The 13,513-nt window shown below is 40.4% G+C and overlaps 1 protein-coding gene across 1 annotated transcript; it reads left to right on the top strand.

The window, feature by feature from the left end:
* Positions 1 to 1,691: 1,691 nt before the first annotated feature.
* LOC132172693 (NDR1/HIN1-like protein 26) lies at positions 1,692 to 2,424 on the top strand. The gene has a single exon (XM_059584243.2). The coding sequence runs from the start codon at positions 1,740 to 1,742 to the stop codon at positions 2,409 to 2,411; it is 672 nt and encodes a 223-aa protein (XP_059440226.2). The 5' UTR covers positions 1,692 to 1,739; the 3' UTR covers positions 2,412 to 2,424.
* The last annotated feature ends 11,089 nt before the right edge of the window (positions 2,425 to 13,513 follow it).

Here is a 13,513-nt window from a genome sequence, read left to right as displayed (position 1 = left end):
CTTGTCCTGTTTTTGCAACTTGCTTGTTATGTGACTAAGGTTTCACATGAGCCAATTCTCTTGCATATGCTTTAGATAGCATTTTAATAGGATTCATTTTCTCTCTTCCATCCGGATTATGGGAAAGATCCTCAATTTGGGTAAAATCCACTATTTAACGTCAAAAAAATTAAAAGAATTATTGCCATTGGGTAAAATCCACTCTACATGTTGTAGTAGGGTTCTTCAATGACTCACCCCACCCTCTCGGAGGTTGCTCGCAGGGACCTTCACCATGTGGAGGTTGTCGCAAGGGCGGGAGAGTCCCCTGCGACCTATTCTCTCTGACTCGATCTCACGCTGGGGTAGATTGCAGGGGACCCTCCATCCCTACGGACGTGGATGTTGGGGTGGGTCATGGCGGGACCACCTCCACCTCCACCTCCTTGTTAGTTGCCAAGAATATGGGACCGTCGCCTTAACCCACCCATCATGGAAGAAGATGTGTCACCGGAGGTGGAGATGAACAGGTCACTCGACCAAAAAACACCATGAACACTGAACAGTGTTTATATTTGTCCACACAAGATCCGATCCGGTTAAGGCTTACAGCCCAAGCCCAAGCCCAAGCCCAAGCCCAAGCCCATCCCTAAATCTAAGACTTCTAGCTCCACACCGAATTATGGCCTTATACGGAATTTCTTTACACAACACATTAGGCTTTAATCTAATCCAGATGTGATATGATCCAATTGATATGCAACAGCTTCTTCTTCAAGCACTCCCACCGTAATGAGGTGGGCATGAATTAGGATCCTTTCAAGTTTAATGAATTAGAAAATATACAACTAGTTATATTTTAGGAGTATTTTTATCCTCTCAAAAAATAACAAAATAAAATTACTCATCAAATATAATTAATTTGATACTCTTCCGTTCAAATAAACCAGAAATGATCAAATCCCACAAACCCACATTTTTATACAAAAAATTTTGGTGATGGTTCCGACCAATCTTTAGACAAGTTCTTGTTAAAAGAAAAAAAAAAGTTAAGAGTTAATTAAAACTACTACGTCAACATTGATGAAAACTTGGAAGATAAAAATAGGAGTTTTAGCATTACTCATTAAAATATACTTCATTCTATAAGTTTACCAAAACTAGAGTAACATGTTAAAATATTAATTGATGATTAAATCTAATATTTTTTATTAGATTAAGTTTTTATAATAAATAATAAAAGAGTTATGAATTAAGTACTCCAACATTGTCTCCATAATTTTTCTTTCATTTCACATAATGAGCCTTGAAACTCCAAACGATATCGCTTCGATCTGTCGCCATTTAAGAAGCTTGTTGCCCACCTGTTTCTTAGCATAAAATATTCATTAATTAGAAGTTTAATATATATATACGGGTACATGAAAGGACGAAATATTGAAAATAGAAGAAATCAAAAGCTTCTTATGAAGTATTGGAAGCAGGTACACGAAACCATATTCTGGTATATTTACTTTCCACTTTCCTCACACCGTAGGAAACCTTTATACCTTATTCTCGTAGTTAGAGAAAAAGAATTGAACCATATATATATGAACAATGAGCTGCTATTATTCCTTCCTTTCTCAATGCAAAAGAACCAATTCCAAAACCTTACTCTCTTCCGCCACCTTCCTCCATATATAAAACACACCCAGTAGACACTGCTGTTCATCAACATCTCCCTAGAAAAATCTCCCCATTTCTTGCCGGGAAAAAATATGGACACCTCCAGCCGCTTACCTACCCAGTCAACCCAGGGGCCCCGACCCATAAAACGCCACCACACCGCCCGTGAATTTGCTCACCGGGTCCGTGAAAGCCTCACAACCCGGGTCTTCAAGACGATGTGTGCCATTTTCTTGAGTCTTCTGCTTCTTGTTGGTATTATTGCTTTCGTACTATGGCTTAGTTTACGCCCACACCGCCCGAGATTTCATATCCATGATTTTTCGATTCCGGGTTTGGACCAAGCAACCGGCTTTGAGAATGCCCAGATAGCATTTAATGTGACGGCCCGGAACGCGAACCAAAAAATTGGAATTTACTATGATTCTATGGACGGGTCGGTTTATTATAAGGATCAGCTGGTCGGGCAAGAGCAGTTACTGTATCCGTTCTATCAGGAGCCCAAGAATACTACTGTGGTTGCAGACGTACTGACTGGGAAAGCGCTAACGGTGAATAGCCGGCGTTGGACAGAGTTCATGAATGATCGTGCGGCTGGGAAGGTGGCGTTTCGTCTAGAAATAAGCTCGACCATACGATTTAAGATCAAATGGTGGGGCAGCAAGCACCATCGGGCCCACGCCAATTGTGATGCTTCGGTGGGCCCTGACGGTGCCATCTTGCCAATTTTTAAAGACAAGAGATGCCCTGTTTATTTCACTTGATGTTTATGTGATGAACGAGGGGTTTCATGCATTTTCCTTTCTTTTTTTTTTTTTTATCCCCGTTTGTAATTCTTATGTTTCTTTTGGATTTGTTTATTGGGATTAAATTTGATTTGTGATTGTTAAGGGCTTAATTATTGATTAAAACTCTTAGAATTGTTGGATACTAATTAGATTAAACACTTAATTACTGCGACCCTATTTGAATGTTTGCTCTAACACCAATTTTTAAGGATTTTACCATTGATCCAAAAGCCTTTAAGACTATTGAATCTTGATTTGGTGGTATATATGTTGGGGATAAAATCCACTATGGGTCCCACTATCTCTCAACAACCCTACATTATCTCATAAGGTCCTACGTTATCTCAACCACCTCACATTATCTCCCCACTATTTCAAATGATTCTTCAATCATCTGAAGGGAGAAGATCAAGGAAGTAGTTACAGAGATAAAACCCTATAAAAGAGAACTCAAGACAGAGGTAAAGGGGGATCGGTCATTATTTCTCAATACATTGCTAGCTCCGGCTACATTTTGACCCTATATACGACTGCTAACTTAAGCATCGGAGGGTCTACGGGGCCTTCCCCGTAGACCCCTTTGACGCTCTTATTATTTTGTAGGAGCCCGAAGGTCGTTGATTAGAGACACCTCAAAGAACGTGAAGATCACACCAAACGGAGACTGTTAGATCCAAAAAATGCTTCAACAGAGACACCTCAAAGAACGTGAAGATCACACCAAACGGAGACTGTTAGATCCAAAAAATGCTTCAACAGTTTGGCGCCGTCTGTGGGAACGACAACGTTCTTACAAAATCAAAATTCATTATGGTGATGATAATGCGTTCGTGCGATACATTGACCAATCGGAACTAGATCTGCACAGATCTATACTCATGGATCACATATCCAATCCATGGCGATCTGCATGTACATATACCAAATCGTGTTTGCTTTCGCCAGATTTATATTTATCCGACGGGTCTACACAGATCTACAATCATGAATCTTAGATCCACTATGTTGCGATCTGTGTACACCAAATCGGTGTTTTCTTTCGTCGGATTCACAAAAATAGTTCTCCTACGTATGGATCTTATGCGCGAGGTAGGCAAAAAGCGACAAATTTGCACTCACCGACGCTGAGTCAGATCCACCGCCTCAGTCAACTACACAAGATAAGTTGTTCTTTTTTCTACTCATATTTGTCATAAACGTATAAGTATATACAAATCTGACATAGAGTAATTGAATAATGTTGTTTCTTCGTTTTGACGAAGGGGACTTTTCTTTAAAAGAAGCAAATATTATGTTGCTTCCTTATATGCTGTTATGTAGGCACTTCTAAGGAAAATCTGAAAAAACATGTGAGCCTATGCTTATCTAGGACCATGTGCTACCTAGCTTTTCTACTTTCTTTGTTTAAGGCAAGCCTGTAGAATAAAGTTTCTAATATTCAACATTTAGTGATTTAAATAGATGCTAAATTTTATGAGTATTATTAAACACATGAGTTGCTTCAACAATCCCTAGAAACACAAGATTTATAAACAAAAAGAATGTGATTTCTCTGTTTATTTCCTCTTCACTTTTAATTTTACATGAAAGAGGTGGAAGAAATATGAAGGGAGGAAAGGAAGCAATCATTCCCCAAAAAAAACCCCAAGGGCAATTTCATAATTATTTGTGTACTAAGCCAAGTCAAAGAAAGAGATAGATTAAAGCTTGTATATGCATTGAGTTTATATGACTATGCAGGGAAAGAATCAGAGAAAAATTCTCAACTGGCAAGAGGCGTGGCTGTGTGCAAAACAAATCCATGCAAGGAGACTACTGTCACTGTAGTTGTAAAAAAACAGAGAAAATATCTCTAGTAAAAAAAGAAAAGAAAAGATGCTTTCATTGAGAGGCAAGAAGAAGGCACGGGCTCCCAGTTCCTCGCCGACGACACTGACCCTCGCATCAAGGTCACCAGACCTCGCCCCTCAAACTCGTCGCAGTTTGTAGACTCCAGCTCGAGCCCGCCGAACTTGACCCAAGATTCGCCGAGTATGCCAAGCTCGCCGAGACTGTCAAACTCGCCGAACCTGCCTGCTAAGTCCGCCAAGCCTGCCAAGCTTCGCCGGACTGCCTCACTCAAAGTCGTCGGACCCCTCCTAAAAAACGGAAGTGAAGAGGATGAGCAAGCCCTCCGGCGCCAGCAGATATGGCGGCGAACTCCCTTCAGATTCCCGGCCTCACCTTGTTGGCGAACCAGCATCCCGGCAAGCTCCCTCCAGAGGCCTCGCTAGCTCCGACCTCGCCTTGTCGCTGCCAGTGACCGAGCCTTACTCAAACTATGAGTCACCAAGCCCTCCTCGAACGCCCAGGCTCTTTTCGGCAAACTTGTCGCTTCGACGATCGCCAACCTGCGAGCCCAAGCCTCTGCTCTCTCCGCAACAAACCAGGTTGCCGACCATGCCACCAAGTCTGATTCATCGCCATTTCGAGCCAGCCTCGGACAGTGAGTGGACCATGCCTCGTCGTTTAAGCGACCCAACCTCGGGCACCACCATAAGTGAGCCCAGCCGACCCATGCTTCGCACTCAGAGCTGACAGATGGTCGGGTTCATATGGTCGACCCAGCCTTGGGCACCATTGTTGGACGACCCAACCTCAGCTGAATGCAGGGCCGTCGTGAGTCGGTCTTTTTCAACCTAAAAAATTCATAGGAAAAATCCAGAAAGAACTCCACGGGAATAATTCCGAGGATGGGTCATCCTGTAAAAATCCAAAATTCGATTTCGAGAGCTCGAGTCTGCAGAAATCCGAGACCCGAGTCTGCAGAAATCCGAGACCTGAGGTTGAAGAGAGCCGAGACCCGAGTCTGCTGAGAGCCGAGACCTGAGGCTGAAAAGTGCCGAGACCTGAGGCCTGAGAGAGCCGAGACCTGAGGCTGAAGAGAGCCGAGACCTGAGGCCTGAGAGAGCCGAGACCTGAGGCTGAAGAGAGCCGAGACTTGAGGCCTGAGAGAGCCGAGACCTGAGGCTTAAGAGAGCCGAGACCCGAGTCTGCAGAAATCCGAGACCTGAGGTTGAAGAGAGCCGAGACCCGAGTCTGCTGAGAGCCGAGACCTGAGGCTGAAAAGTGCCGAGACCTGAGGCCTGAGAGAGCCGAGACCTGAGGCTGAAGAGAGTCGAGACCTAAGTCTCACCAGCCGAGACCCGAGACCCTAGGCTGAAGAGAGCCGAGGCCTGAGGTTGAAGAGAGCCGAGACCTGAGTCTCACCAGCCGAGGCCTGAGGCTGAAGAGAGCCGAGACCTGAGTCTCACCAGCCGAGGCCTGAGGCTGAAGAGAGCCGAGACCTGAGTCTCACCAGCCGAGACCCGAGGCTGAAGAGAGTCGAGACCTGAGTCTCACCAGCCGAGACCCGAGGCTGAAGAGAGTCGAGACCTGAGTCTCACCAGCCGAGACCCGAGGCTTGAGTCTGCAGAAAGCTGAGACCCGAGGCTTAAGGCTGAAGAGATCCGAGACTGAGTCTGCAGAGAGCCGAGACCCGAGGCCTAAGGCTGAAGAGAGCCGAGACCTGAGGCCTGAGGCTGAAGAGACCCGAGGCCCGAGTTCGCTGAATTACCAGGTGTGCCGAGTCACAAAGCTTCTAAGCTTTGTCGAGATTGCAGAGCCTGCCTCGGACGGTCTGAAGATGACGACATTCTTATGTCGCAAAAAGAAAGTGGATGTGGCTATTGATGAAGCTGTCTCATGGGTGATGTCCATTGTTCAGTCTCTAGAGGCTCGCCAGCAATACCATCGTCTGCTTGAAAGATACTGTCAAGCTAAGTTAATGAGAGTAAGATAAAATCAGCATTATTGCATGACATGATGCACCTGACTGACTCCCCTCAAGCTTGCCGATCCACGCGAATGGCTGCCGACTCACCTTAAGATGAGTGGTGAAACGGTCCTGAATTAAATTTACGGGCTCAAGCAAATGGGCTTGCAATGTTATTACGGGGGGTCACGATCTCCAGCATGCGAGTCCTAAAACTTGGGCAGCGAGCCTAGCAAGCTCAAACATTTCACAGTGGCCAACCCCTCAGACTGTGCCGATCACCACTTCAGGTTCGCCGGACACCAAGTCTTGCCAAGTCTGACCTTCGGCAAAACAACCTTGGGTCGCCAACCTAAACTCAGGTTCACCGACCCTTCTTCTCCGATTTATAATTATCAATTATATTTTGCTTGGATGTATGCACTTGTTCTCATTTTGTGCAGAAAAAATCCGAGAGTCCGAGAATTAAACTCCGAGACAAACTCCGAGAAATTTTCCAAAGAAAAATTCCGAGAGTCCAAAAAGTCAAATTCCCGAGGATGGGTCATCCTGCAAAATTCTGAGGAAGAATCCCGAGAGTCGTAACTTAGGGAAAAATTCTGAGGAAAAATCTCAAGAGACGACTCTTAAGGGAAAAATTCCGAGGATCTCAAGAGAACTCTTAAGGGAAAGATTCCGAGGAAGAATCCCGAGAGCCACAACTCCGAGGGAACAATTCCGAGGAAAAAATCCCAAGAGCAAACTACTTTGAGAGCACCAAGTCCTTAGCTTCAAGGAACCAAAATGAAAATAATTTTCTAGGTTTATTAATGCTCAATCCGTTATTATATTACTTGGATGCATGCACTTGCTTGGTGTCTTTCTCCTTTTGTGCAGAAAAAACTCAGACCGAAATTCCTAGACAAACTCATAAATTTTTCGAAGAAAATTCCAAGAGTCCGTGGATGAATTTTCGAGAGATTTCCGAGTCAAAAATCCGAGAAGCAAAAAATCTAAGGAGCAAATTTCCTGAGGAGAAATATTTTGAGGATCACTCCACCTCCCGAGGCCCTAGCATCACTCCGCCTCCCAAGGAAGCCTCGCCCTGCCAGATAAGTCTCTATGAACTTATTTTATTTAGTTGTATGTGATTTTTTAGCCAACTGTGAAAAAGCATGTTCACTTCTTGCATAGGTTTCACGTGTAAGGAAAAAAAAAAAAAAAAAAAAAAAAAAAAAAAAGCACATATCTCTTTATGCCTAATTTGCCTTTTTGCAAGCTTTGTTTAAAAGCAAAAGCTCATTGACCTCATCAGGTTGATGACTACGGGATTCGTAAAAAAAAAAAGATTCCTTCTGCATTTAAAACCAAAAACAATATTTCTTTTTACATCAATTGCCATAAATAAGTATATGTATATTTATAATTGTTAAATGCTTTTGTCATTTACCAGAATCAAAGCACAATTTACAATTCTAAATACATATGCTTGTGGCTCTTGATGAAAAGACAATAATACAAGAATGTCTCTGTTGAAGATGTGTTTTAATGCATTAAAATAAATGCATGCCTGATTAGAATAATTCTAAATTTTGGTCTTGGTGAAAGCCAATGGCAATTCAAAAAATCATTGGGTGTCTAATATGTCCTTTTGTGAGAGGCATGCTCCTCTCGTGAGAACAACTTTGTCATATTTTATCTTTAATAGCATTTTACATCCTTAGTTCTGATTTCTTGGGATTATGGTTGCTTGGGCTTGATAATAGTCAACTGTGTTTCATACACCGTAAGAAGGCATGCTGTTACTCGATTTTAGTGCAACATGCTCTATATTCTTCTTTCAATTTTGTGCAGTGAATAACAGAGAGGAAAAAGTGCACAATGTGGCTTATAGTACAAAAGCACTTCATTCCATCCCGAGATGACACAAACCTGAAATCTGAGCAGTATAAAGCAGATTCGGTGCCTCTACTCAAGCCCAATAGAGTATGGCACCCAACCTTCTGAAACAAACTCAACCGAGTAACTCATTTCAGAGAAGCAGATATATTCTCGGGCTCCCATGAACAAGCCCTCCTCAAAGCCACCGGCGCCGACCCCTCTTTGGCACCGACGGCTATCCACACTCGGTGACTTCTTGGATCACCGAGAAGTAAAGAAACACATTTGATAGATACCAGTAAACAACATCTGAGATAAGTGGTTGCTTTCCCTTGCATCCTCTTTTATTTGCAAGATCTGATTCATTAACACTAGCTATTAAAAGTGTTTCATGATAATTGTGGAATCTCTATACTAACCTTCATCTCAGTAGATGATAAAGTTTTATGTTCCATCACTAATTTATAATGCAGTCTAAAAGGACTTGTATGGTTAGTATTTTTCATTTTGTGCAGACTCCAAAACAAAACAATGGCTTAATGGTTAAACCCTTCTTGCACAAACCCATGTGGGTTCAAAGCAAAGAATGGCAAGAAGAAGTTGTCCATTTCGGTAGACATACTATCAGCTCAGCCCCAAGCTAACGCTCACTCTTCCAAGGCTTGTTATAAAAGCTTGCGTGAAGGCATGCGAAAAATGGCTGGGCACAAAGATGAGCAAATGCCAGCCAGGAAGTATCGACCAGAGCAACTCCTATCCACTAAACTTATTACTCAATTTAAGTGTAACATCACTGATGCCACTCCTGCCACATAGAATGGGGGGTACATATTATATTTTATATTATATGCATCTTATAATCAAATACATGCAGGAAAAGTTCAATGTATGAGGAGTTTGTTCCCGAGCTGCCATTAAATGGTTGCCAACAAGATGCTCTGCCTACTAAAGCCTTGAGCCCCGAGCACACCATGGAGTTCCATCCCAAGATGCGAAGAAACTTGGCTTCCTAATTGCTCTAAATATTGAGCTTATGAAAACCCATTTCACAATTTTATGGGGTATCATGGTGGACAAAGGGAGCTCATTTCCAAGAAGCGGAACTTGCTTTTGGTGGCTTACAAGAACATGATCAAAGAGCTATAGTTTCATACGGCCGAGCATCGCTTTGCCACACCAAGGCCAAGCTTCGCTGAGCCGCTCCCTACTAAGTCCATGATCACCTCACCCTCGCTCACTATCGCCGGATCTTGCCAAAAGTTCACGTAATCCCGAGATTTTCTAGGAATCCGAACAAAAGGATCCCGAGAGTCACATATCCAAGAATGGGGGGTATCTAGTTTGAAGATCATCTCTGAAATTTGAAGAAACGGCTTGGTGAGCGCAAATGAGGCAGTCATCCCAACCAGGGTTGGATCAAGAAGCATTTCGGCTCAAGTGCAATAATGAAAGCCTCAAGCTACTCCTTGACATGATGTAGGAGAAGCGAGACTAGCCCCAAGAAACCATGGCAACATAACAGGAGTGAGCGGCTCGACACTTCAACCAAAAGAGGCTCATCGGTGGAACATAGCCGAGAGACATTCCCCGAGAACAACTCGGCGAGATACTCGAGGCGCTTTCCCGAGGACGTTTGCGAGGAACACAGCCGAAGAGACTATAACTTATTCTCTTTTGAGAAAAACAACCAAAGCTTTCCCAAGTCAAAAGGGAAGTACAACTGAAGTTTTCTCGAGTCAAAAGGGAAGTACATCCAAAGTTTTCCCGAGTCTAAAGGAGACACTCCCAAAAAACTTTCCCGAGATCAAACTCGGGAAACATAACTAAGGCACCTTTCTAAGTTTAACCTGTCAAGAACGTAAATCCTTCAAAGAAGGTGTGTTCGAAAAAGGTTAAATAGCTAACCTGTAAAGAACGTAAATCCTTCAAAGAAGGAGTGTTCGAAAAAGGTTAAACAAATAACCTATCAAGAACGTAAATCCTGCAAAGAATGTGTGTTCGAAAAAGGTTAAAGATTTCCTAAGGCCTAGCACTTAGCCAAAAACACTCTACTGAGCAATCACAGGTAATTCATAAATTACTGTCAAGATTGCTAGGATTGATGCATAAGTAATATCATTGCAAGCAAATGAAATGACTAGCAGTTTGATCAATCCAAAAAGTCCTATTATTCCAAGTATATAATTACAAAACAGAAGGGCCAGCTTCAGGAGCTCCAGGGCTTCGGTCGCAAATACGCATAAGATTCCCGATGCCCGACCAGCTGGACAAGTCAGCCATGGGAATCGGGGGGTAACTGTTGGGGATAAAATCCACTATGGGTCCCACTATCTCTCAACAACCCTACATTATCTCATAAGGTCCTACGTTATCTCAACCACCTCACATTATCTCCCCACTATTTCAAATGATTCTTCAATCATCTGAAGGGAGAAGATCAAGGAAGTAGTTACAGAGATAAAACCCTATAAAAGAGAACTCAAGACAGAGGTAAAGGGGGATCGGTCATTATTTCTCAATACATTGCTAGCTCCGGCTACATTTTGACCCTATATACGACTGCTAACTTAAGCATCGGAGGGTCTACGGGGCCTTCCCCGTAGACCCCTTTGACGCTCTTATTATTTTGTAGGAGCCCGAAGGTCGTTGATTAGAGACACCTCAAAGAACGTGAAGATCACACCAAACGGAGACTGTTAGATCCAAAAAATGCTTCAACAGAGACACCTCAAAGAACGTGAAGATCACACCAAACGGAGACTGTTAGATCCAAAAAATGCTTCAACAATATATATGGCCATATTTTTGTATGTAAGTGTAATTGTGTATGGTACATATATGGTCATGTACGAATTCTTTTGTGAAAATGGAAGAGCATGAGATTTCGCAGTTGCAAATTTAATTATAGGAGTAATGTTATATACTATATTTTTATCTTACAATTATTTTATAATTAATGCAATGTGACAGCAGTCCTAATCAACTATTATTTTTTTAAACAATGATTGATCCAAAGGTTAGTTGATTGAACCTGAAACTGTGATTTTTAGCATTACTCTATCAATAATTACATAAAAAAGTAAATTTGACAGTTTTGTGGGAAGAGAGATAAAGAGCAAGTTACGTTATGTGTTTCTTGTTTTTCTTTTTTCATTGATCTTTGAAACTATACAACGATAATAAAATTCTTCGGTATGGGTTTCTATAATTCCACTTATAGTGTACGTAGGGAGGGGGCTTTTCATCATAATTCCACAATCAATCCGGCCACTATATATATTGCTAATATCACAACTTTTCATCATTCACACTTCTTTTCTATAGAGTGGGGAGGGGGCTTGAAAAGGTGAATCTACTTTCTATAATAATTGTATTACATTTTTCATTGTAATTGCTTGGTGTACTATTGTGATCAGCAGTAGTGCTAATACATTAAAGTAATTTTTTCAGTGAAAATTTTGGTAAAGTGTTTTATGCAAGTTGAAACCATAAATATATTCCTGAATCACACCAAGAAGAGTATATAGCATTTTTTTTTTAATAATAATAATTTTTTTTGGATATAATTTCTCTTTCTCTATGGAAAACATATCTAGTAAAAGTACCAGCTTATTCAGAGTAACAAATGGTATAAGGTCTAAAAACTTCATTGTGAAGAGAAGTAACTCCTAAAGTAGTGGTATATTGACCTGATCAACTGATGAAAGACTGATTTGTTTTTATCTATTTGAGTGCTTAAAGCCTTTTTTTTTTTTTTACATGTCCGCACAATAGGGAAGAGGGAGATTTGAATTAATGACCTTCGCTTCATGAGTGCTTAAAGCTATTTAAAAGAGAAGGTAAGGCAAAATGCTTTTTTTTTTTTTTTTTTTACATGTCCACACAATAAGGAGGAGGGAGATTCGAACTATTGATCTCTGCTTTATGAGTACTTAAAGCTATTTAAAAGAGAAAGTAAAGCAAAATGCTTTTCTTTTAACTTTTTTTTTTTTTTCTTTTGTCATATGCTTTTCATCTTCTAGCTGCAGGTTGTGCACTAAAAGCTTCTTCATTCTAACCTGTAATTACATATTATGAAATGGTACATATCGATCTATAGTTTCTTGGGTTGTAAGAAAGCTTGTCTTTTATGAAGAAGTAACACTAAAACAGACAATTATATACCAATACGTGAACTATATGGTGCTTTAAAATGTTTACTTCTCGACCAAAGACCCACCTGTAAAGTGTCTTAAAAAGTTGAAAGAAGTTCTTTTCTTCCAAAGAATAGTTTGCTCATGTGGCAAACACTTTGTAGGAGTAGGACTGCCTTTTTGCTTTTTAATAAAAATAAATAAAAATATTAGTTAATAACTTAACACAAAATATTCATAAAACACTTGAAATAACTTTTAACTTTTTATGTCACATCAAAACTAAAAAGCATTTAAAAAGCATGACTAAACGAACCCAATCAACCTCCTTGCTTAATATGGTGCACAACAAGTTTCAATCACTGCTATTGGGTTATGCATGTCCATAAAATTCAACTAAATGTAAACATTTAAAAGGAATGTTATTGGAGGAATTATAACTTTTACTATAAGTTCTATTATAATGGCAATTTACTCGGCATTTATAATGTCAATTATTAAATAATGTAAAATTTAGGGTTAAATACTATTTCACTATCTGTGGTTTGCACCAAAATCAAATAACTACCTGAGTTTTAAAAAATATCGTAAATGGTACATGTGGTAAGCTAATAAACCTACTTGATACTTCTGTCAAGATTCCGTTAAGTTTTTTGATGGAACGCCACATCACCCTTACACATGGGTGCCACGTGGCATGGTACCTGAATTTTTGGGTGCCACATCATATTTTATTTTTTGAAAAAAAAATCCAAAAAAAAAGGAAAAAAAAAACGCGGGGGTGGCCGGCCACCCCAGCATTTTTTTTTTTTTGTTTTTTTGTTTTGTTTTGTTTTTTTTTTTTTTTGTTTTTTTGTTTTGTTTTTTTTTTTTTGCATTTAAAAAATAAATAAAATAAAATATGATGTGGCACCCAAAAATCCAAGTACCACGTCACATGGTGCCCACATCTAAGGGTGATATGGCGTTTCGTTAAAAAACTTAACGGAATCTTAATAGATGTACCAAGTGAGTTTATTAGCTTACCACATGTACCATTTGCAATATTTTTGAAAACTCAAATAGTTATTTGATTTTGATGCACACTACACGTACTATAATAGTATTTAACCCTAAATTTATATATATATATATATATATATATATATATATATATTATTAAATTTTGTTGCTTAATCACATCACATCACATCATGTGACATTCATAAAAGAAACCTGAGATGGAAGTTTTTAAGAAAATTATAGTAAAAAGTGCAGTAGTAGCCCAAATATTTTCCATAGAACACAACAAC

This window comes from Corylus avellana, chromosome 1, assembly GCF_965113065.1.
Source record: "Corylus avellana chromosome 1, dhCorAvel1.hap1.2, whole genome shotgun sequence".
Taxonomy (NCBI): domain Eukaryota; kingdom Viridiplantae; phylum Streptophyta; class Magnoliopsida; order Fagales; family Betulaceae; genus Corylus; species Corylus avellana.
The sequence above is the reverse complement of the archived record's forward strand: the minus strand, read 5'-3'. Positions and strand labels throughout refer to the sequence as shown.